We start from the raw sequence: 25,386 nt of genomic DNA, 5'->3' as shown, positions 1-25,386 counted from the left end.
ATGGCCACTTTGGATTTGAGGGATGCCTATCTGCACATCCCTATCCATCCAGTCTTCCAAAGATTCTTGAGACTAGCGGTCAAGATGGGAACAGAAATTTGGCCTTTTCAATTTCAAGCCCTCCTCTTCGGTCTGTCCTCAACCCCACGCATTTTTACTAAGGTGTTGGGGGAGGAGCTGGCTCCGCTAAGGTTAAAGGCGAGAACTATAATCCCTTACCTGGACGACCTCCTAGTGGTGGGGGAGTCATACCAAAAGTTATTAGCGTATCTCCAGACTGTACAGGACTTCCTTCAATCTCTAGGCTGTTTAATAAACAAAGAAGTCTTCCTTAATTCCAGCCCAGAAAGTGACATATCTGGGGTACGAATTTTTGCTCCGTAGACCAAAGTTTTTCTCCCGCAGGAAAAGGTCTCAAAAAGTATGCAAACAACGTCAGACTTGCAGACCAATCAGTCGGTCTCGCTGAGAGAGGATTCAAGAGCAGTGGGTCTGATGACCTCTTGCTTGCCCGCAGCATGAGCAAGATTTCATCAATGCCCATTACAGCTATTCCAGTAAGGAACTGGGATGGAGACACAAGTTCCCTGGAATCAAGGGTCTTGCCCTCCAGGGTAAAAAGAAACTTTTGGTGGTGGAGGACACACCTGCATCTAACAACATTTCTACTATATCTCAGAGGATCACAGCAGATGTGAGTTCGTGGGGATGGGGAGCCCACCTCAACAACACAATGGCACAGGGAGAATGGTCCTTAACGGAAGCAAGCGCTTCATCAAATCAGAGAGCTTTTAGTGGTTCAGAGAGCCTTGCAGGCATTTCAAACGGAAATCAGGGGTCACAATCTCCAGATTCTATCTGTCAATATTGCTATGGTTGCGTACCTCAACAAACGGGGAGGTACTAGGAGTCGGATACTTCAATCTATTGCCCAGGAGATTTTATCATGGGCAGAAGGGAATCTAGCCTCAATTACAGCAGTGCACCTGAAGGGGACACAAAACTGTCTGGCAGATTATCTCAGCCGCTACCGGGTAGGTCGAGACAATTGGTCCCTTCATCCCGAAATCTTTTGCGGGTCTCACCAACAGATGGGGATGTCCCAAACTGGACCTGTTCGCAGATCAGAACAATCGCAAGACAGAGAAGTTCTTTTCTCTGAACCCAGCGGATCGATCATTGGGGATCAATGCTTGGCAACGGATTCACCAGTTCAGCCTCTGTTATGTCTTCCTGCCGATCAGGCTAATTCCGGAAGTTTCTTCTAGAAGAAACAGATCTTATCCTAATAGTCCCTTTCTGGCCCAAGAGGCCATGGTTTTCCCTGTTACTGACACTGGTCTCAGCCTCCACTGAGTCTTCCGCAGAAAGACTTATTGTAGGGTCTATTGTTGCACCCATAGGTGGTTTCCTTAAGCTTGACGGCCTGGTAGCTTTTCTTCAAAGTAGTCAAGATCCTGGTAAATTGCAGAAAACCAGTCACTAGAGCCATATATTCCAAGGTTTGGAAGAAATCTAACTCATGGTTATCTGAAAATCAAAGATTAACTCATGATGTTCCTTTCTTGTGGCAATTACCTCAGCTCGTAGGGTAAGTGAGTTACAGGCCCTATCCAGTGAGGGAGCCTTTCCTCACAATTTTTGAGGATCAGGTTGTTTTGAAAACCGATCCAGGATTTGTGCCTAAAGTGGCCAGTACATTCTACAGATCCCAGAACATTGTACTGCCAACCTTTTTTGTAGTTCGCCAAAGGGAGACCAAGAAAGAGAAAATTTTAGTTTTTTAGATGCAAGAAGAATTCTTGTTTACCTTGAGGTCACCAAGACCTTTAGAAAAACAGACGCCTTGTTTGTCCTCCTTTTTCAGGAGCACACAAGGGAAAGAGTGCATCTAAAGCCACTTTGGCTAGATGGGTAAAGCAAGCTATTTCTGAAACCTGCAAACTTAGGGAAGTTCCTCCACCTTTTGCAGGCGTTTGGTCGTAAGGTCCTTCAGGCAGTTGTCCCTCCCTAGACTGGTAAGCTCTGGCTCATCGTCTCATGCACTGTCCTGGAAGACTCTTAGAGAAAAGCTGAGTTAGACTTACTGGTAACTCCTTTTCTGAGTCTTCCAGGACAGCCGGATTCCCACCCGGTTTTGTCTTGAAGTTATGTGTATTATGCATATTTTACAGGGACGTCCTACGGTTCTCAAATACTGACATGGGGCCTGGAGGACTGCCCTTTTATGTGGTGGGGGTTAACATGTTTCCTGTCCTGGTAGGAGGAGCCCTAGGTCTCATGGGCTGTCCTGGAAGACTCTCAGAAAAGGAGTTACTGGTAACTCTAACTGGGCTTTTTCTATCTTTTACTCTGACCTGACGACATGTATTGTAAATACCAGGATGTCTCTTTCCATTACTAATCTCTCCCTCGTCTTCCTATGCTTCTGATATTCTGCCTCATCAACTGTTTTCAATTGCACGGTTTTTCCTTTTTAACCACTTCCAGCCCAAGGGAATATCTGAATGATGCCTGCAGCTACAGGCATCATTAAGATATCCTCTTTTTTAGCTGGCGATTCTGTGCACTGTAAAAACGATCATAGCGGCAGTTCTCCGGTGCTTCTCCGGGCTCTCCCATGCCATTGGGGACCCGGAGAAAGAATCTGGTGCCGCCGGATGACGACCATAGAGATTTTTACCAGTCATCTCTATGACCAACGGAGGCTCGAGCGCAACGTTATGATGCTTGTAAACAAAGCCACGATCGCAGCTGGAGAGCGTGGGATCGTGTGTGGTGTTTTTTTTTTTTTTCTTTTTCTCCCCCTCATGCTTTCTAGCCTGTAAGAGAGATGTGGGGTCTTATTGACCCCGCATCTCTCCATAAAGAGGATCTGTCACACACCATTTCTATTACAAGGGATGTTTACATTCCTTGTAATATGAATAAAGGTGAACAATAAAAAAAAAAAATTAAAATAGAAAGTGTAAAAAATTAAGTAAAATAAGCAATGAAATAAATAAAATTTAAGCGCCCCCCTGCCCACATATGTAAACGCCGTTCAAACCATATATGAGGTATCGCTGGGTGCGTTAGAGCGATAATTCTAGCACTAGACCTCCTAACTCTAAACTGGTAACCTGTAAAAAATTTTAACGCGTTGCCTATTGAGATTTTTAGGTACCGAAGTTTGGCGCCATTCCATGAGTTTTAAAACATGACATGTTGGGTATCCATTTACTCGGCAAAACGTCATCTTTCACATTATACAAAAGAATCGGGCTACCTTTACTGTTTTGTGTGTCTTCTTCCGTCCTTCCTTTCTTTCTTCTTACTTCTTCCTCCTCTTTTTTTTTTTTTTTTTTTTTTCCAAAAAACGCATTTTTAAAAATTGTTGCGCAAATACCATGCAACATAAAAAGTTGCAACGGCCACTTATTCCCTAGGGTGTCTGCTAAAAAAAAATATATAATGTTTGGGGGTTCTGATTAATTTTCTAGCATAAAAATGATGATTTTTACAGTAGGAGAGGAGTGCCAGAATAGGCCTGTTATGGAAGTGGTTAAATGATCACTTTAAACCTGAATGAACACCATTGTGGTTGTCATGGAGACTGTTCTGCTGTGCACACATTTACCCTGACTGGAATATTAAAACTTGCTGTTCTTGAGTTGAACTTGGCCCTGAGAGCTACAGAAGTTGTTGCTTGAAATGTTTTTTTTTGTCTTTTTTAATTGCTGCACTGATTCTGATGTGATTGTATAAATGTTTGTAATGAGAAGTGGAACTGTAAAACCTCCTCCTTGCTGTCAGTGGGACAGTTATGACTGTGACGCATCAGGAATTCATTTTCTTATACCAAATATTTAGGTATAATATCGAAATGTTATCTCACGCTAGATATGCATCAGTTATTACTTTTCCCTCTTCTGTAACTTATAGTTCCACACAGTTGCCCAAGTCCTCATTTTATAGCAACACCCCATGTCCACAGATACAATCATTACTTCCCTCATTCAACCCTGCTACTACTACTGAGGTCGCTAAACTTTTATCTAGCACTCATTTAACCACTTGCCCCCTGGATCCTGTTCCCTCGCAAATGCTACGCTCACCCTCTGACTCGATTCTACGCTCTCTAACTCACATTTTCAACCTCTCCCTCTCTTGTGGCATCTTCCCAAACTCTCTAAAACATGCGCTAGTCACCCCCATACTAAAAAAGCCCTCACTGGATCCCACCAATCTCAACAACTTGCGTCCCATCTCCTTACTCTCCTTCTCCTCCAAACTTCTTGAAAGACTGGTCTACAACCGATTAAGCGACCATCTGACCATGAATAAACTTTTTGATCCCCTTCAGTCCGGTTTTCGCCCTCAACACTCCACGGAAACTGCTCTCCTTAAACTCTCAAATGACCTACTAATGGCTAAAGCCAATGGACGCTATTCTGTACTACTTCTCCTGGATCTCTCTGCTGCCTTTGACACAGTGGACCACCCCCTCCTCCTCAAAAAACTCCACTCCTTTGGTCTCCGTGACTGTACTCTTCGCTGGTTCTCATCCTACCTATCCCACCGCTCCTTCAGTGTCACTTACAACTCTACTTCCTCCTCTCCTCTTCCTTTTTCCGTTGGGGTCCCCCAAGGTTCTGTTCTCGGACCTCTCCTTTTCTCAATCTACACCACCTCCTTGGGTCAGTTGATTGCCTCCCACGGCTTTAAATATCATCTCTACGCTGATGACACCCAAATCTATCTCTCCACCCCCCAGCTCTCTCCATCTGTCTCCTCACACATTACCAACTTATTAGCAGACATATCAGCCTGGATGTCACATCACTTTCTCAAACTCAACCTATCCAAAACCGAGCTCATGCTATTTCCTCCCTCAGGTGCCACTTCCCCTGATCTCCCTGTCAAGATCAACGGCTCAACTATCAACCCATCTCCCCACGCCAAGGTCCTAGGTGTAATCCTGGACTCTGAACTAACCTTTCGACCCCACATTCTATCACTATCCAAAGCTTGCCGCCTCTGTCTTCGCAACATCTCCAAGATACGCCCCTTCCTAACCAATGACACCACAAAGCTTCTAATCCACTCCCTGGTCATCTCCCGCCTTGACTACTGCAACTCCCTCCTCATTGGTTTACCTCTAAATAGGCTATCCCCACTTCAGTCCATCATGAACGCTGCGGCCAGGCTCATCCACCACACAAACTGCTCAGCGTCTGCTACACCCCTCTGCCAATCCCTCCATTGGCTGCCACTCAGTCACCGAATTCAATTTAAGATACTAACTATAACTTACAAAGCCATCCACAACCTGGCCCCTAGCTACATCTCTAACCTAGTCACAAAATACCAACCTAATCGTTCTCTTCGCTCCTCCCAAGACCTCCTGCTCTCAAACTCCCTTGTCACCTCATCCCATGCTTGCCTTCAGGACTTCTCCAGAGCCTCCCCCATCCTCTGGAATGCTCTACCCCAATCCGTCCGATTTTCTCCTACTTTATCCACTTTCAGACGATCCCTGAAAACTCATCTCTTCAGAGAAGCCTATCTGGCCCCCACCTAACAACTGTACATTTATCTTCTCAATCAGCACATCACCCACAGTTATTACCTCTTGTATCTCTTGACCTTCCCTCCTTAGATTGTAAGCTCTAAGGAGCAGGGCCCTCTGATTCCTACTGTATCAAATCGTATTGTATTTGTACTGTCTACCCTCAAGTTGTAAAGCGCTACGTAAACTGTTGGCGCTATATAAATACTGTATAATAATAATAATAATAATAATATAGTCAGTATAAAAACCTCTCCGTATTGTTACCATTCTCTTCTGCTGCTGGTTTATCAGACCGAAGTACCATCCGTAATAACCGAAAGACGGTGACTGAATATAGGCAATGGCAGACCTGCATCATGCAGATAGTTATTTGGGTCTCCTACCCCATTTCTCTCCTTTAGCCATCCTTTCCCGCTTCTTAAGGCTGCACCTTTTTGAGGTATGAAGAGTTTCTCCACTAGAAACGTGATATATTATATGATCACCTTGTGTTAAAGGACCCACACTAAAGAATCTGACAGTAATTTGTTTGCTATCACCACAAATGGTGAAAACATACTCCTTGTGGTTGATTATAAAGAGAAGAGAATTCGAGCTAAACTTAGGGCAATCAAAGGCCAGTCAGGTGTTCTACATGAGCTGACAAGGACCTTGCTGAAAGGAGGAGAGAAAAGTGAGCAAAGGGATAAGTGCCTGTTCACACACAGTACAGTAACTGACGCTTTTTTTTTTATCAGCAATGGAAAAACACCACTCGCTGCCAAGGCACATAGCAAAAAGTTTTTCTGTGTGCCCCATAGACACTGCAGGGCAATGCAGACATGCTGCATTATATTGCAGCACACAGGAAGGCAACGTATGTCCCTGCACAGCAGCGCAATGGACCACACTGCTGTTCTATGAATGAAGTGCCACTTTGTGCATTTCAAATAAGTTTTCCGCATTAGAAATATGGAACTGTGCGAAAGGTACATCATACCGTTCCGCCCCCCCCCCCCCCCCCCACTGCGGCTCATTTGAGCTGAAATGGACAGCTGCCCATATACTAAACCCCTCTAATTTAATGTGCGGGTCTTTTATTGTCCAATCGCAGGCTGGCATGACTTGGCCAGCCTGATGACCTGACTTTGTTACTTTTAGGATTTGATAGAAATTGACGTCCTTGGTCGGGTAAAAAACTCTATTTGTTATAACTGTGTATTTAGATCTTCATTTGAAGCTCCGCTTTAATGGGTTCTCTACTGTAAGAGCCGTGAAACTGTCATGCTGTTCCACAAAGCTGATTGTAATATGCTTCAGGAGCGTTAAAAGGAAACGTTCCTGGTTATTCAAATGTATAAAAAAAAATACCAACATGTTGATCTATGAAACTGAAAGCAAGCAATGGTATCACAGGGTAAAATATTTTAAACATGTTTCTGTGATTGGCAGGTCCGTGTGGTGCAGGGTAAGGAGCCACCACATCTCTTAAGTCTTTTTGGTGGGAAGCCGATGATTGTCTATAAAGGAGGGACGTCAAGAGAAGGTGGCCAGGTGCAAGACTCAAACATTCGCCTCTTCCAAGTCCGTGCATCCTCTTCAGGATGTACCAGAGCTGTGGAGGTAAGTGGTAGGTGGGTAAATCCTGGGGGCTGCTGAGTGACTGACTGTAATTTAGGGATGTAAATTTAAACTGAGCGCCTTTTCTAATGTAGCTGGACTTGTTTAACAAGCTGCGTACTGATTCCCACAAGGTGAAGCGGCTTTTCTGCCAGTGAGATGAAGGGCCTGGAACAGGTTCTCCTAACGTTAAGAATGTAAACGGGTCAATCTAGTGGGGATTTAAATGCGCCAAGTACTGTGGACTCATGAAGGAAACAGCCGCTTGTTGGGTTGAGACTGACTGGTTATATATATATATATATATATATATATATATATATATATATATATATATATATATATATATATATATATATATATATATATATATATATATATATATTTCTCTTTTACCTGCATAGGATTTTTATTTACTATCATGAGGTTAACTATTTAGTAGCCAGTCACCTCTTCAACAGCTTCAGTGATCTCATTGAACAGGAAAAGTCACCATTTTCATATTCGTGTGCAACATGTAAAATTCTCTCCCTCTCCCTCCCTCTTCCATAGCCAAACAGGGAGTGAGAGGAAATCCCTGCAAAATTACTTGGGGACCCCCAGGTCACCAGAACTAGTGTCCCCATTGGAAGATTTTCCCCTTTTTTTTTTTCTTTTCTGGGGACAACCCAAATTTTTCATTTTTTTTTTTTTTTTTTTTTTTTTTTTTTTTTACTTTCAATGAGAACGGTAAACGGGACAAATAGAGAGGTTGCACCTACTGAATAGGGGTGCAGACAGAAATAAAAACTGACAGATCTATTCTAAGCCCTCTACACTCTATGCAAAACAAAAAAAAAAAAAAAAAAAAAGTTTTGCCTTTTTAGTTCTTTACTTCAACTTTAAAGTGATGACCTGTAGGGGGCTTTTAAAGCATCACCTATGGAAAATAAATGGAGGGTACTGAATTTTATTCTGGCGCATGTAAATTTGAAGTTTTACACATTGGGTATCTTTTTACTCATCCCAACCTCATCTTTTATATTTTACCAAAAATTGGGTATTTTTGTGTGCCATAAAATTAACTTTAGTGTAGTTCTTACTGAAAATTTTGCACTTGATAAACCCTTGTGCAAATATGGTGCGACATAATTAAATTGAAAGTACCAATACTTTATTCTCCAGGGTCTCTGCTTTCAGAAAATATATGTTTGGGGGTTTTGACTAATCCTCAGGTCTGAAATGTGTTTTTTTTTTTTTTTTTAAACCAGTGTGCAAACAACTCAAACGACACTGGAAACAAAACCTTATGACTGTCCTAGGTGGGTCCTCTTCATCCACACTGTCATTTTTGGTGGTTAACCCTCTGTTTGTGTATGTTCCAGGTGGATGTGGCAGCCAGCAACCTCAACTCAAATGATGCTTTTGTACTGAAGACTCCCTCAGCTGCATTCCTGTGGGTTGGACAGGGGGCAAGTGATCCTGAAAAGCGTGGGGCCCAGGAACTGCTTAATGTGCTAGGAGTATCGGGGTCACAGATAGCAGAAGGCAGTGAGCCAGGTAAGGGTTTTTTAAAAGAGTGGTAATTTTAAAGCCTTGGGGTCCAAGTACGGACTTCACTTTGCTCAGAAGGGGTTGCCTGTCCATTTTCATCTGATCCGATTCTCTGGACGGATGGAAAAATTAGAGTTTCCATCCCTCTGGATTTCACAGACAGGACCGGATGTCAGCAGACATGTCACCGCGGTTCGACAGCCCTGTGTGCAAGGGGCCTAAAATGATCTAAGATCATCTGGAGGAACTGATTGTAAATATAATATTCTTTAATATATATATATATATATATATCTATATCTATATCTATCTATCTATCTATATCCAAAAACTGACATGCAATGCTCACAATGCTCCTCTTTGCCATATAGGGGCCGTGCTGTGTCCTTTTCTTGGTGATCTAGGCTTTAATAATGTCTGCCGATGTTTGTTTATTAATAAGTTATTGCCTGAAGAGGAACTCTGGAACTAACAATAGTCCTCTTTTTCTTAGATGACTTCTGGGAGGCTCTTGGTGGAAAAGGACCATATCGTACATCTGCTAGACTGAAGGACAGACTCAACGCCCACCCGCCTCGTCTGTTCGCTTGCACCAACAAAATTGGTCGCTTCATTGTAAGTAATAAAAGTGGGGGGAAAAAATGGATGTGGCCAATCTTTTGGGGTGGCAGTCACTACTTGACATTTATCATTCTCAATGTCTCATTTCACAGATTGAGGAAGTTCCAGGAGAGCTGACCCAGGATGATCTGGCTACAGATGACGTAATGCTCCTCGATGTCTGGGATCAGGTACTGTGAAATAATCCGAGCACCAGCAGATCTGGCACCTCCAGCCAATTGACTAAATACCCAGCAAAATTGATATGAGAACCTGTTTATCTACTGTAAATACAGTTGTGCTCATAAGTTTACATACCCTGGCAACATTTTAGGATTTCTTGGCCATTTTTCAGAGCATATGAATGATAACACAAAAACATTTCTTTCACTCATTGTTAGTGTTTGGCTGAAGCCATTTATTATCAATAAACTGTGTTTACTCTTTTTAAATCAAAATGGCAACAAACTACCCAAATGACCCTGATCAAAAGTTTACATACCCTGGTGATTTTGGCCTGATAACATGTACACAAGTTGGCACAAAGGGGTTTGAATGGCTATTAAAGGTAACCATCCTCACCTGTGATCTGTTTGCTTATAATTAGTGTGTGTGTATAAAAGGTCAATGTGTTTCTGGACTCCTTACAGACCCTTGCATCTTTCATCCAGTGCTGCACTGACGTTTCTGGATTCTGAGTCATGGGGAAAGCAAAAGAATTGTCAAATGATCTGCGGGGGAAAAGGTAGTTAAACTGTATAAAACAGGAAAGGGATATAAACAGCAAAGATATCGAAGGAATTGAGAATGCCATTCAGCAGTGTTCAAACTCTAATCAAGAAATGGAAAACGAGGGGTTCTGTTGAAACCAAACCACAGTCAGGTAGACCAACTAAAATAACTGCCAGAAAAAGTTTGTTCGGGATGCAAAGAAAAACCCACAAATGACTTCAGGTGAAATACAGGACTCTCTGAAAACATGTGGTGTGGCTGTTTCAAGATGCACAATAAGGAGGCACTTGAAGAAAGATGGGCTGCAGGGTCGAGTCGCCAGAAGAAAGCCATTATTACGCAAATGCCACAAAGTATTCCGTGTACAATACGCCAAACAGCACAGAGACCAGCCTCAAACCTTCTGGCACAAAGTTATTTGGCGTGATTGAGCTTTTTGGCCACAACCAATAAATGCTACATTTGGAGAGGAGTCAAGGCCTATGATGAAAGGTACGGAGGTGGATCGCTGATGTTTTGGGGATGTGTGAGCTACAAAGGCACAGGAAATTTGGTCAAAATTGTTGGAAAGATGAATGCAGTATGTTATCAAAGAATACTGGAGGAACATTTACATTCATCAGCCAAGTAGCTGCGCATGGGAGGTACTTGGACATTCCAACATGACAATGAACCAGAACACAAGGCCAAGTCGACCTGTCATTGGCTACAGCAGAATAAAGTGAAGGTTTTGGAGTGGCCATCTGTCTCCTGACCTCAATATCATTGAGCCACTCTGGGGAGATCTCAAACTTGCAGTTCAAGCAAGACATCCCAAGAATTTACAGGAACTGGAGGCTTTTTGCCAAGAGGAATGGGCAGCTTTACCATCTGAGAAGATTAAGAGCCTCTTCCACAAAAAAAACTTCAAGCTGTCATTGATGTTAAAGGGGGCAATATACGGTATTAAGAACTGGGGTATGTAAACTTTTGATCAGGGTCATTTGAGTAGTTTCTGTTGCCATTATGATTTAAAAAGAGTAAACACCGTTGATTGATAATAAATGGCTTCAGCCAAACACTAACCATGAGTGAAAAAAGTTTGTGTTATCATTCATAGTCTCTGAAAAATGGCCAAGAAATCATAAATTCTGCCAGGGTATGTAAACTTGTGAGCACAACTGTATATGTAACCCATCTCCCTGTTTGTGTTGCATAAGGAGAGTGACACCACTTTTTAGAACCTACTGTTCTGCAGAATCAATATCTTTTTCACATCCCTTTCCTTTTACTTATAGACCTAGCAGAGGTGACTACAATGGACAGAAATGACTTAAAAATAAGCTAGACCTAGTGTTGATGAGCATTAGCAACCCAAGAGAACCCTGTACAGTGAGCCTGTTTAAACATGAATGAAGCACAGATTGGGTCAGAGATGGAGAGCCGCTGGTGTTTTTTTTTTTTTTTTTTTTTTTATTATTTATTTATTTATTTTAAAGGATAAGTTCACCACCTTTAGGATGGAACATGTTACATGTTCTCTCCGCTGTCACAATTTGAAAATGGGGCATCGCCCAGATGGCCGTGTCATTTATTCAGTTTCCTATGAATGAATAGACTACAGGTACCATCAGCCATAGCAGCTGATGGCTTATAGTTCTCAATGAACTATGAGGGTGTTGGAGAGCGCTCTCGTAGCTGATCTTCCTGTTAACAAGGTATGGATAGAAGGCTATCCTGAGAGTCTGCAGCTGCCTTACCTTGCACCTGTGATCATGGGTGCAGTGCTCTGCAGGATCCTTAGAAGAAAAAAAATCCACTTTTGGGGGGGGGGGGGGGGGGAGTGAACTTAGCCCTTAAACTCTTAAAAATGTTCGTATAGGGGCCCTGTTGAAGATATGCAATTTCGAATTCTGCCATTCTTCCAAAACCTGCTGTGAGAAACTGTCAGAAACCACCAAAAAGAGTGTCTCTTGTGATCATCTCCTACATTTACTATTCACCAGAGACCTGATGTAGGTGACTAGAGTGCAAGCTCACGCTTTCTACAATGACTAACGCTGTCTGTTATTTTGGGACAAGGTCTGATTCCTGTAAATAATATTTTTTAGGTGTTTGTCTGGATTGGTAATGAAGCTCAGGAGGAAGAAAAGAAGGAAGCCATCGCCTCTGGTAACTATTTTTTTTTTTTTTTTTTCTGTTTATAAAATGTTTCCATACTCAGCCTCTGATTCCTTTTATCCTCTGAGTTGTTTTTTTGAAGAATGAAGAGAAGTTCTTCCAGGAAAAATATTTTTACTTGAATACCAAACTTTAAAATGGGTTGGTTGCTTCACCTCAACATTACTTCAGTCCCTTTTTAACCACTTCAGAGCCAGCTTGTTACACCCCCTATCTCTTCATGCCTTTTAAATTTCCATTGCTGTGATAGTTACTGTCATGCAACAAATTAATTTACCATATGATATTTAACCAAATTAATTTTTATATTGATGGAGCTTTCTTTTGATGGTATTTAATCCAATAAAAATGAGGCGCATGTAAAGTCTAAGTTAACCTTTTGTAAACCAAAAAATGAGTGCACATATTTTTTGAAGAGGGGGGGGGAGGAGGAATGTGCATTTATTTTCCACAAGAACCAACGAGCATTGCACTCATGATCAGTGGATTACGGCTGCAATGTCTGGTTCCTACAGCTCTGAGGCCATACCTCCATATGGGCTGTCAGTTTCCGAGCTGCAGAAAGAGTGAATAAACTATCAGTTCGCTTGCATTCCATTGAAAGCTACAAGTTATCTTGTTGCGGTGGAAGACGGAACTTGTAGTTTATTTTGTTCAGATTCCTGCGTGCTGAATTTGAAAAGTGACAGTGGGTGCAGGGAAAGGATCCCCCGCCCGGTGTCACAGGGTAGGGAGGAAAGTGGGCTCAGATGATCGCAATGGAACATGTTACACCCTTAATATGTGTTTAACAGATTCCAATGCTGTACTTATCTTTTAACCTTTAAAATGTACTTACTGAAGCAAGTTTTCTGTAATTAGGGGAATATGTAGTTCCTGAAAAGCCAAAATGCATCCTCTTCCCAGTTCGTGGGGGTGAAAGAACATTTTTGGGTGTCGTTTGTAACAAGACAAATCAAAATCCTTTTTTCTAAATTCTAGTATCTAAAGTTGTCTAAACAGCAGTGAGTGCTGTTATGCACTGTGGCCAAATGTTTCTGGTCCCCTTACCATCACATCTATAAGTTTGTTGAAAAACCCATCCCCCCTCCCTTCCCTTGCAGCTAAAACTTCTCTCTGCACTCTTCTGGGATGGCTTTCTACAATATTTTGGAGTGTTGTCTGTGAGCATTTGTGAGGTCAGACTTGGCTCACTATTAGCATTCCAATTCATCCAATCGGTGTTCAGTAGGGTTAAGGTCAGGGTTCTGTGCAGGCCACTCGCATTCCTTTACCCCAAATTCATTAAACCATGTGTTGACCTGGACAATGAGAATAGTCATGATGTAACAGGGAAATAAATAAACTCTCAGCGCTCATTTGAGGAGAGACCCTGGAGGTGTACACAGATCAAATAAATGTGATTAAAAGTTTCTCAATAGGAGGGACAAAGTCCATAGCAACAGTCTCTCTCTAAGATGAAGAGGGAGAGGAATCCATGTACCAGCACTAAGGGAAGCCAGTGTGCAGAGCTAGAAGCAGTCTCTGCAATGCAACAAAGAAAAAGAAACCCAGCGCCTCTAAGTGCAGTATTGGTAAACCATTTAAGCGGTCAAAAATGAAACTACTCACAAAGGGAGCATAAACACAAGCATGATGGTAATCCTGCAGCAAAATCCAGGGGTGGTTTTCTCCTAAACGTTCGCGTCTCTGAAGTGCAGCGTGGATTCCAGCATTCGCAGCCTATGAGAACAGCAGGGAACACAGGGGCGATCAGAGATTACATCACATCCGGGTGCAGGGTGAGAGGAGGTGGCTTTGCGTATGGCCTGAGGAAGGAGCAAGCATGCTCCGAACGCGAAGCCACCTCCTCTCACCCTGAAGTGACGTCATCTCCGATCGATCCTGTGTTCCCTGCTGTTCTCAGGCTGCGAATGCTGGAATCCACCTGCAGGAACTGTCAGCTGCACTTCAGAGACATGGACGTTGAGGAGAAAACCACCCCTGGATTTTGCTGTAGGATTACCATCATGCTTGTGTCTATGCTTCCTTTGTGAGTAGTTTCACGTTTGACCTATCATTAAATGGTTTACCAATACTGCACTTAGAGGCGATGTGTTTCTTTTTCTATGAAACAGAAAATGGCCTTCTACAAACCGTCACCACAAGCTTGGAAGCCCACAGTTGTCTAATATTAATCATTTACAGTCCTTTTCACTGGAAACACCTTTTGGCAGTACAGTCTATCAACTACTGGGATCAATCTACTAATTATAAAAGTTTTAAGTAGATGGTATACAGATTGTCATTTCAGCCTTTGTTTTTCAGCATCCAAATACATTGAAAGCGACCCAGCCAATCGTGACAAGAGGACTCCTATTGCTGTCATCAAGCAAGGCTTCGAGCCACCGACATTCACTGGCTGGTTCCTGGGTTGGGACAATGATTACTGGGCGGTGGATCCCCTGGAGAAAGCCCTGGCGGAACTGAACATGTGAGACGTGTTCACTGAGTGCGGTCCCTGTGCCTTCACTGCCTCTAGAATCTTCCAGAGACGTTAAATAACTCCACCCCTCCCCCACTAGCTGTGCAATAACCAAAAACCTTTTGTTATACCTTCCCGTGCAACTTTTGGATATTTAAAAAGTAATAAAAGCTTGAACGAATCCTGAGTGCAGCCCAATTTCTGAATGTGTATGTTGTAAGGATATTGCTGTTCAGTGTATTGCATTCAGGCTGCACTGAACCTGGATAATTTAAATTGTACATTCTGAATTCCTATATTAAATAAAAAAAAAGACAGCAGACAAAACATTAAATACATCATTTACTTGATAACAAATGTATAGAAAAAGACCTTCACTTCATAAGATCTGTTCAAAATAATTAAAATGTTCTTCCAATCAAGCTGTTTAGTTAAAAGCAATGTCTTCTGAAACTTAGGAACAAAACCAACAAATATAAAAACTGTTTATAAGAATATAGTTGAGAAGCTGAATAAGGGCCGGTTCACACTGCTGCGATGCGGGAACCCTGCCAATCCACTGCGGGTTCCTGGTGGCAGTTCACACTGCCCTATGCGAACTGCTGGGAGTGTCTATTAAGTTAATGACACCCCCCTATCAGTTTGCACATCGCAGTGCAATCTACAAATTCGGACAGGAATCTGATCGCGTGGGTGTGAACACTCATGCGATCCGATTTGGCTGCAAACCAAAAAAGGGTTCTGTGCAAGTTTGGTCCAAATGCGATGTGAGGTCAGCCATACTATCTGTATGACTGAATTTGCATCGCACGAACATTGCATGTAATTTGCACTACACTACGGTGCGAATCGCATGCGATCTTGCACCATGCAGCAGTGTGAACTGGCCCTAAAGCTTACAGAAAACAGGTGTTAGCAGCAGTGATCCGAATTACCCCTCTGGGGGGCTGCAAGTCATCCTGTAACAGTGGGCGTTTTGTCAAAATAATCAGTATCTCCAGGGGAGATGTAGGTAGCTGTAAGCTCTATGCAGGTTTTATGTCTCTGTAAGGTTGCTCTCAGTCCAGCCTACATTACAGCCCTATTATTGGTCATTGAACCTGTTCATTACACTAATGGACCAATCGGGAAGCTAGAAAGGGCCAGGCCTATCTTTACCAAGAAAACCTTTTACATTTAATTGGGATTGGGTCTTGTAAAGAATTTTGTTTACTGTCATGTCCTATTCATTCGGCAGAAAGGACTGGGAAGGAGGTGTGGAGCTCTGACAGTTACTGTATCACTATGGTTGTCCAGGATGCTCTGTAGGTGTAAGCTGCATCATCTACAACACAAGTTGCAACACAAAAGATGATGTAATGTTTTTGGCATACATGGAGAGATTTGCTAGCACACTGCAACACTATTGTGTCAGTGGGTTCGGTTAGCTTGTGTTCCTTTAACACGCCTTGAGAGCTATAAGTTGGTGATTTGGGCTGGGAGGGGCTGCCTGCAGAATACTTCAGTATGAATTGGACAGGAAATGAGTTCTGTTAAAAAAAGTTTAGGTCTTAAAATTAATAATTTTTCTTAAGTTTAAAAAGGAAATGCAAATGAATGGAATTCCTACGCCACCCATGCAATTAGAAGGGTGGTGGTGTGTAAGCACGCTCCGACAGCCCAAAAGCAAAAGTACAGGAGACTGTAAGTTCCCAGATCTGTAAGGCTTTCTATAACCGCTAGTAAAGCATTTCATTGTACAGTATTAATCAGCACTCAGCTTTCATGTTTTTGTCCTTGTGGTAGTATTTACACTTGTATTTTCTTTTTACATGTTTCTGTACAAGACACCAACGAAAATGTGGGCTGCGGAGCTTCAGCTATAGAGGCTAGCATTGTCAAACAGTACTTGCTATGTCGTCTTTTTCATATTTTTTTTTTTTTTTTTTTTCTTTTTTTGGTTATCGCTTTGTCTCATCAGATTTGGCAGCTTTGTGGTTCTTATTACTGTTATGCATGGTTGCATTGCCGCCAGCTGCAGTTTTACTGAACTAGGGGAAAGAGTTTGCATAGTAAATTTGGTTGGTTATCCACGCTTGCTTATCTCACTGTTCTGAGACGTGAACCAACCAAGAATAAAGACTGGTTGCTATGAGTTACTGCACATCACTTTTGCAGTGCTGTAATAAAGCCATACACAGATTGGGTTGTCACAACTAAGAACATCTTGTAACATTCAGGAGTCTTGCAGATAAATTATTTAATATAAATGTGATATGTAAAAAGATATTTTTGCACTTGACAGAGCAAAGCTAAATTTAAAAAATGGTTGTTATAGGCATTGTGAAATTTATAGGCAATGCATTGATACATAGAACTTTCTTTTCTAAACCGTGGGGGGGAGTGCGCTATTTCTTGCCACTCATCACACCCTGCAGCAGATCGATGGGCAATGGGAAGATGATGGTAGAATTCTTTTCCGCAGCGATGGTGGTCAGCGTCTGGAGGTATCGCAGCTGCAAGGCGGCCGGAGACTCTGAGATTACAATGGAAGCTTCTTTAAGAGCTCTGGAAGCGTTCATCTCACCTTCTGCTGCAATTACCTGAGAGAAAATCCAATAACAATTTGTTTAATCATCTGGATTAGTAATTGGATATAAAATGTATTATGTCTCTGGGAACACATTTCATCAGTGCCAAATTATCTATTTAAAGGAAAAGGGACTCCTTCATAAAATTGCAAAGGACAGTGTTTGCTCATAGCAACCAATCGCTTCTTTTCTTTCCTAGGAAGATATTGCCTGGAATAAAATTTGGAAAAAACTTGTGAAAAAATACAGGCCACCTAGCAACCTTGTGGCTTCACTGCTTTTAAACTGCCAATCTGTAACATTTTATGCAGATCAGGTCAGATGGAGAAAATTCAAGTTTTTATATACATCCTTGTCCTGGTTCACTGACAAAGCATTGAACCTAGAAGCACAGCATTCTAAGCCTCTGAAGGCTACGGATTTAACCTAACCTACAGTCTTCAGATTATACTTCAACCTCCAGGAAGATTGGACACTGGTAAACAAAACTGTAGACCAGGCCAGAATAACTCCTACTAGCAGCATGTCTGTGTTTTTTTTTTTTTTTTTTTTTTTTTTTTGCTAGCATTCTAAGATGATTCAGGTCTGCTACTGTTAAGATTATAGAAACTGGGTTCCAGGTGCTAATGACTAGAAAAATCACCCAATAGTAAGATATGATCACAGCTATACCATTGAATGAAGGGAAAAGAAATTTGGGACTTTTATATGAGGCCAAATAAATGTACCTCCATCCCTATGAAAATATAAAAGAAAAGAGTTTGAGACCTTTATATGAAACATGCAGCCAGGCAGACATCTCAGCATGATAGTGTCTGGTGAGTAAACAAACCATTGTGACCATGTATCTTAAACATGATAACCAATCATAGTAAAACAGGAAAACTTTATTCCTTAACATAGTATAATGGCATAGTAGCATGATAAAAAACACACCAGACTGATTTTGCTGCATATCTCCACAATAAAACAGAATATAAATTGGTATGATCCAATGAAACATAGTAATGGTAACAGTTGTAAAAAGTGTATAGCAGAGGGGAGCATCTAATAGCTCGATGCGTTTTGTAATGCCACTCTTCAGGAGCAGATGCGGGAGAAATGTCTATAAAATGTTGAAAAAGATATTCCTCTATAGAACTACCCAATTGAATGAGAGTCTCACTCATTCTTACAGATCAGATATGAGTCTGGGCATGGAGAAATGAGGGTCAGCCGGGAGGATCATCAGCCCCGGGAACTGAGGCGGCAATCCCCACAACATCGATGGAATACCACTAGGAAAGGGCAATTCCCCATGGATAAGAAGAGGTGGTGTGAGTCACACAGAAATAGCCCGTCTATAGGAATAGAATTGGGTATATAATATAGTGTAGAGGTCGACCGATATGGGTTTTTCTCTGGCCGATGCCGATGCCGATATTTAGAAATCGCGGTGGCCGATGGCCGATATGTGATGCCGATTTTTTTGGGCCGATATATTTGGCCGATTTTTTTTTTCCCTTTCTTTTTTCCCTTCATCTCATAAAATCTAACAGTTAGACCCCTTTCACACTGGGGCGTTTTTCAGGCGCTTTTGGGCTAAAAATAGCACCTGTAAAGTGCCTGTAAAACGGCTCCCCTGCAGTCTCAGTGTGAGATCCCGAGTGCTTTCACACTGAGGCGATGCGCTGGCAGGATGTAAAAAAAAGTCCTGCAAACGGCATCTTTGGAGCGGTGTATACTGCTGCTCCACCACTCCTGCCCATTGAAATAAATGCGCACCGCTACCGAAGCGCCTGCAAAGCGTTTTGGCAGCGGTGCTTCAGGGGCGCATTTAACCCCTTCCTCGGCCGCTAGCTGGGTTATAAGCGCCCCGCTAGCAGCCGAATAGCGCCTCTAAAATGACGGTAAAGTGCCGCTAAAACTAGCAGCGTTTTACCATCAACGCCTGCCCGCTCCAGTGTGAAAGCAGCCTTAAGTAATACAGAAATTTTTTTTCATTTAAACATTAAACAAAACAAACCTCCAATCAGTTCACTTGTATGTATAATTTAGAAAAAAAACCTAAAAAAAAAAAAAAAAAAAAAAAAAAAAACCCTATCTTAAATAATAAATACACAAAAACAGGTAATCAAAACTTTTGGACGAAAAAAAATGGGCTAACTTTACTGCTTATTTTTTTTTTTTAATTCATTACTGTATTTTTTTTTTTTTAAATTGCGTTTGAAAGACCGCTGCGCAAATACCGTGTGACATAAAATATTGCAACAATCACCATTTTATTCCCTAGGGTCTCTGCTAAAAAAATATATATAATGTTTGGGGGTTCTAAGTGATTTTCTAGCAGAAAATACAGGATTTTTACTTGTAAGCAACAAGTGTCAGAAAAGATTTAGTCTTTAAATGGTTAAACTGAAAACTTCTCCACGGAGTTCAGTCTATTGATAAAAAGAACCTGAAAGAGATACAAATGTATCTTCTTATCAGACTTGGCAGGCTGCCCAGAGGAGGGGAGAATCCTCTCCACAGATAACTTAGGGAAACTTGCATTAACTTCTATTACAGAAGTCATTTGCAAGTCACGGCTGAAGTTATAATCGGCCTTTTTTATCAGCACAATCGGCCGATGCCGATTAAGTAAAAAACGCCAAATATCGGCCGATATATCGGTCGACCTCTAATATAGTGACTAATAATATAATATATTGTATATCGTTATGTGTCCACCTAAGAGCTGGATAGTCTGACTGAGCCTAAAAAGGAACCGAATAAATAAAGTGGTAGAAACATACTAGTGTACATAGATCAAAAGGGACTACCAGTAGGTGAGGTAGAAAGAACCAAGCAAGGGGGAGGACTATAGGGTAATAAAAGGTAAAAAATGTATCAAACTAGTACCTGTAATTGCCTAATGTGGACAATTGGGTCCAAGTGGTGCACAATGTCCACAGGAAGATAGTCCCAGAGGGTGCCTCCTAAGGTATGTTGGAGTACAAGGTCCTCCAGTGTGAATGGGGATGACCGCCAAAGTCACGCTGCAATGAATTGAGGGAAGTCACCACCAGCCGAGCAGCACGTCACCTCGTGTGTCCGCCAATGTTAATCTCACTATGCCGAATCGGCAACATCACAGGTGATGACGTGGGGAGCGTGATGTCAATAAGCAACGGGATACCTGCCCCCCACCCCCACATCATAGAAGAGAGGAGGAGAAAGGGAGGACTCCTGGAGCTGGTTGCAGCTCCCGGGGCCAACAAACAACACCACTTAGACCACACAACTCAGCAGCCCCACCATTAGCAAAGCAATGGGGTTGATTTACTAAAGGCAAATCCATTCTGCACTGGAAGTGTGGTTGCTGTAGATCTGAGGGGAAGCTCTGTTGATTTTATCATCCAATCATGTGCAAGCTAAAATGCTGTTTTTTATTTTCCTTGCATGTCCCCCTCGGATCTACAGCGACTGCACCTCCAAGTGCACTTGTAGTGCAAAGTGAATTTGCCTTTAGTAAATAACCCCCAATATCTACATGTAAGGGAGGTGACGGAGATATATAAAGGGATCCGAGAAGGGTACAACCGGACCAAGTCTAACATTCTCTTTCATCTATCTGGAATCTAACCTGTATATGAGCATCTGAGATAACAAACATAATAAGGTTAAAACACACCTAATTTCTCAATGCCCAGACTCGTATCTGATCTGTAAGTACAAGTGAGAGACTTATTCCTCTATATCAACAATTTCTCTATAGAACTACCCAATTTAATATCTTTTTCAAAATTTTATAGACATCGCTCCTGCATCTGCTCCCGAAGAGTGGCATTACAGCCACGAAGTGTGTCAAGCTATTAGATGCTCCCCTCTGCTATACAATTTACAACTGTTTATGTTTCATTGGATCATACCAATTTATATTCTGTTTTTTTTGTGAAGATATGCAGCAAATCAGTCTGGTGTGTTTTTATCATGCTACTATGCCATTATGCTATCATGTTACTATGTACTATATTGAGGAATAAAGTTTTCCTATTTTACTATGATTAGTTATTATGTTATCATGTTTAGATATATGGTCACAATCGTTTGTTTACTCACCAGACAGTATCATGCTGAGACATCTCCCTGGCTGCATTTTTCATATAAAGTCCCAAACCCTGTTCTATATTTCCACAGCTACAGAATGCTGCTGTTTAGTGTCATAGGATTGTATACTAAGATACTGAAAACAAACAAGGGTAGCAGTACTCAGAAGTTGAGATGGGGAATAGTGAATGGTGGCTACAATAAACCACAGTGTCTCTTCAATAAACTTGTTTGCAATTTATTCATAAAGTTAGAAAAGCAGTACATAGTTTACTACACAAGTGGTTGCAATGTTACCGTGCTGGCCCGGGCACTGATGGTTCACTGTATCCAAACCGGGGAAATCCATATGGAGGTGCCAACCATCATCGCCGCAAGGTGGAACCAGGCAGGCAGGCAGACAGACAGTTTCCACGCCTGACCCGCCAGCGTATGTGGATGACGTCACTGGAGCTTTGGGCGGAAGCACAGTATCCAGAAGGGAAAGCCGCCATGGCTGGCGTGTGAGGGTGGCGTCACTGGAGCTCTGGACGGAACTGAGGTGTCCGGAAGAGGAAGCGGCCACGACCAGCGAGGACCACATGCATCCCTGTTGCCATGACAACGCGCTTCGTGCCCATGTGCTTTTATCAAGTCCTTGGGCTCCAGTAACGCCATCCTCACACTCCAGCCACTGTGGCTTTCCACAGTCACAGCCAGTGCGGTAACGTTGCAACCACATGTGCAATGAACTATGTACTGCTTTTATCACTTTTTGAATAAATGGCCAGCAAGTTTATTGAAAAGACACTGTGGTTTATTGTAGCCACAATTCCCTACCTGAATGCTGTCAGCCTTGTTTGTTTACTGTTAAGATTAACCTGTTTTGTGAACACTTATTTTCCCCATCGATACTGATGGCAAGGGCAGCCATCTTCCCTTCTGACTGCCAAAAAAGTATCCCTTCATTTCTCCACTTCCTTGGCTTTAACATCAAAACCCCCTAAGCCTGACTTTGAAGCCACCTGCACCCTGTTAACAGTCGCCAAGGGCTGTGTCAGACAAGATATCTCTAAGTGTCAGTTCACACTGAGGCAGTAAGACTTGCAGCGCGACTGCCTCAGGCAACCTGGACACGACAGGAGCAGCGACTTGCAAAACGACTTCTATATAGAAGTCAATGCAAGTCGCCCCCAAAGTTGTACAGGAACCTTTTTCTAAGTTGGAGCGACTTGCGTTGCTCCGATTAGAACGGTTCCATTGTACAGAACGGGACGCGACTTGTCAGGCGGCTAAGTCGCCTGACAAGTCATCCCAGTGTGAACCGGCACTTACTGTCCAGAAGTTAGAGGTTTGGGTGGAATGCTCAGAAATAGTCGCTGGAACAGACTCATTGCTTGGATTTTGTCCTGGATACAGCTTGCATTTTATCTTTTACAAGAGGCTTCAGTCTAGAAGCCATCTGAATCTTTGGTTTTACATGAGTCTTGGGGCTGATGGTAGCTTCCTTCAAGGCAGTTCCTTTCGCCCAGTTCCACTCCAGACATCTGCAGCACAACATTCATTGTGGACAAGTTAGTCCTGTCTATTGCCAGGCAGATTCTGTTGATGCCAAGTACCAGGCCATTCCTGGCTTGGAGCCTCGGTAGAACCAGCTCTATAATTGGAAGTCCGTTCTTCCTGGAGTTTTTTGAAAGATTTTCACAACAGATGCCAGCCTGTTGGAATGGGCTTGATTCTTGTGTGCCTTGTCGATTCAGGGGACTTGGTAGTCAGAGTAATTTTGTCTCCCAATTAAACATCCTGAAGCTGCAGCTCTCACCCTTTTTAAGACCTTAATACAGGAGGTCTCCCATTGTCCGTTCCCCAGGACCTCTGTGGGATCTAAATCTGGCTCTCTGCACTTTACAAACCATCATTAGAGACCTTCATCTCTCACCCAGAAGGTGGTTTTTCTTGTAACTATAACTTCTACAAGATGAATGTCTGAGCTGGCAGCCTCATTCTGCAAAGAATCCCTTTTGATCTTGCATAGGAACAAGGTGGTGTTGATGATATCCAAGACTTCCTTCTTGCCAAAGGTAGTTTATTCCTTTCACCTTCCTCTGTCCAACGCCAGTCTATTACAAGAAGGTTTCCCTCCATTGTTTGGATGTTGTTCAGGCTGTGCGAGTGTCTCAGCTACTGCTTCTTTCATAAAGAGACTGATTCCTTGTTTGTTATCCCAAATGTATTATGGAAGGTTGCTCTGGCTTCCTGAAAAATAAAATACTTCTGCGCTACTATGTGTAATCAGGACCATTTTTAAGGCAGGGCAAAGGGGGCAGCTGCCCTGGGCCCCATCATTGTTGTGGGACCCAAAGCAGCTGCCTCATACTTTCCAACTATCCCAGTTTAAATTCCTATATCACTTGAAGTTTTAGTCCCGTGCTATGTCCCTATATCTCAGTGTAAAGTTCTGTTGCTGCTGCCCAGCTCTGCCCTGTTGCCATGTACAGATAACTCACCTGCAGACCCTGTGTTTACATGTAAAAAACCTGCATTGATACATAAATAGCGGCGGCAATAATATGTAAATAGGTGTGGACCGCAACATTGATAGTCATTGTAAATCCCCCCTAACATTGGTGGTCAGTGTAGTAGTGTCACTTTACATTGGTGGTCAGTACAAATCTCCTCGACAATGTTAGTTTAAATTCCCCCTTCCCTGGAGGTCATTGTATATTCCCCCTTACACTGGTGGTTGGTGTAAATGCTCTTATTACATTGGTGGCAGTATAGAGATCCCTCTTTTCTATTGGTGGGTGGCATAAAATCTCCCGTTACATGGTGGTCAGTGAAAATCCCCCCTTACATTGGTGGTTATTGTAACCTCATTAGCTATTACCCATTACATTGGTAGAATCCAAGGCCATTCAGTAACTTCTAAGAACCAATCAGTGAGCAGTAATGTGCAGTAACCTCTAATAACCAATTAGTGAGTTGTATAGATGTCCAGTAACCTCTAGCAATCAGTGAGCAGTATTGATGTACAGTAATCTCTAGCAAACAAACAAGCAGAAGTAATGTGCAGTAACCTCTAGAAAATAAACAGTAAGCCATAATGTGTGCTGTAACCTCTACCAGCCAGTCAGTGAGTGAGTGGTAATGATACACTAACCTCTGGTAACCAATCAAAATCGGTGCCTAATCTGATTCAGTAAACTGATTTTGAGTCTAGCTGCTATTTATTGTATGTCTCAAAGCATGTGGAGAGAGAATTTGCATGGATGAGGGGGCCCAAGAAAATGTTTGCCCAGGGTCCAGTCAGTATTAAAGATGGCCCTGTGTGTAAAATATTTAAACACATGCGAAGTTAAAGAGGTGCTGCTCAACACAGAATGTGTTCCCACCTGAAAATAGATATAACAAGAATAATAGTGAAGCGCTACCTCACCCACCTGCTCCCTGTTGGGTTCAACTCAGTTAACAAATAAGTCAGTGTAAAAAAACAATATACAATAATAACCCATAAAAATCACAATGCCGTGCAAAAAAAAAATATATATATATAAGTCCATAAATAACAGTTGATATCTTGCTTCTTGCTCCACCACTTCTGTCAGAGTGCTTTCTGAGCTTTGAACATCAGGCAACTGTTTTCCTGATTTACAGGGCTGCCACCTGGTCTTCTGTTCCCACGTTCTACCAGGTGGACATTTCGTCCTCATCTGATGCCAGCTGTGGACATAAGCCCCTTCAGACAGCCCTTATGTGCCATATTCAATAATAATGTGCAGCACTAGTGAGTTCATCAAACAAGATTATAATATTATATATAAATCCTGATAATGCATGACATAAAAGTGAACTTTAAAAACTATAATCAACCATTACACCGTGCATCTATTTCCTCAAAATTCCATAAAAATTAAAGTACATCGGTAGTGGAAAAAAAAAAAAAAAGTATGAACACAATTTATTAAATCACCATCGTGTGTTTGTTAAATTGTGCTTGCATCTTTAATTTGTTTTTTTTTTTTACTACTGATACACTTTTTAATTTTTAGGCCTCATCTACACTGCAGCTGATAAACTCACATATTTTTTTTTTTTTTTTAAACAGCACTTAAACTCCCCTCTATTTT

The 25,386-nt window shown here is 42.1% G+C and overlaps 2 protein-coding genes across 6 annotated transcripts in view; one reads left to right on the top strand and one right to left on the bottom strand.

The window, feature by feature from the left end:
- The window catches only part of GSN (gelsolin), an 82,804-nt gene extending 67,981 nt beyond the window's left edge, over positions 1–14,823 (top strand). For all 3 annotated transcript variants that reach the window (XM_073599543.1, XM_073599541.1, XM_073599542.1), the window contains 6 exons: positions 6,986–7,156; positions 8,518–8,692; positions 9,180–9,301; positions 9,400–9,477; positions 12,109–12,169; positions 14,486–14,823. In XM_073599543.1, coding sequence (XP_073455644.1) covers positions 6,986–7,156; positions 8,518–8,692; positions 9,180–9,301; positions 9,400–9,477; positions 12,109–12,169; positions 14,486–14,655 — 777 coding nt within the window. In that variant the 3' untranslated portion in view covers positions 14,656–14,823. The remainder of the gene's footprint in view (positions 1–6,985; positions 7,157–8,517; positions 8,693–9,179; positions 9,302–9,399; positions 9,478–12,108; positions 12,170–14,485) is intronic.
- Positions 14,824–16,864: 2,041 nt separating this feature from the next.
- STOM (stomatin) overlaps positions 16,865–25,386 on the bottom strand; it is a 79,666-nt gene continuing 71,144 nt past the window's right edge. For all 3 annotated transcript variants that reach the window (XM_073599545.1, XM_073599546.1, XM_073599544.1), the window contains exon 7: positions 16,865–17,224. In XM_073599545.1, coding sequence (XP_073455646.1) covers positions 17,030–17,224 — 195 coding nt within the window. In that variant the 3' untranslated portion in view covers positions 16,865–17,029. The remainder of the gene's footprint in view (positions 17,225–25,386) is intronic.

The sequence above is a fragment of the Aquarana catesbeiana genome, linkage group LG09 (assembly GCF_042186555.1).
Source record: "Aquarana catesbeiana isolate 2022-GZ linkage group LG09, ASM4218655v1, whole genome shotgun sequence".
Taxonomy (NCBI): Eukaryota; Metazoa; Chordata; class Amphibia; order Anura; family Ranidae; genus Aquarana; species Aquarana catesbeiana.
This window is presented reverse-complemented; position numbering and strand designations above follow the sequence as displayed.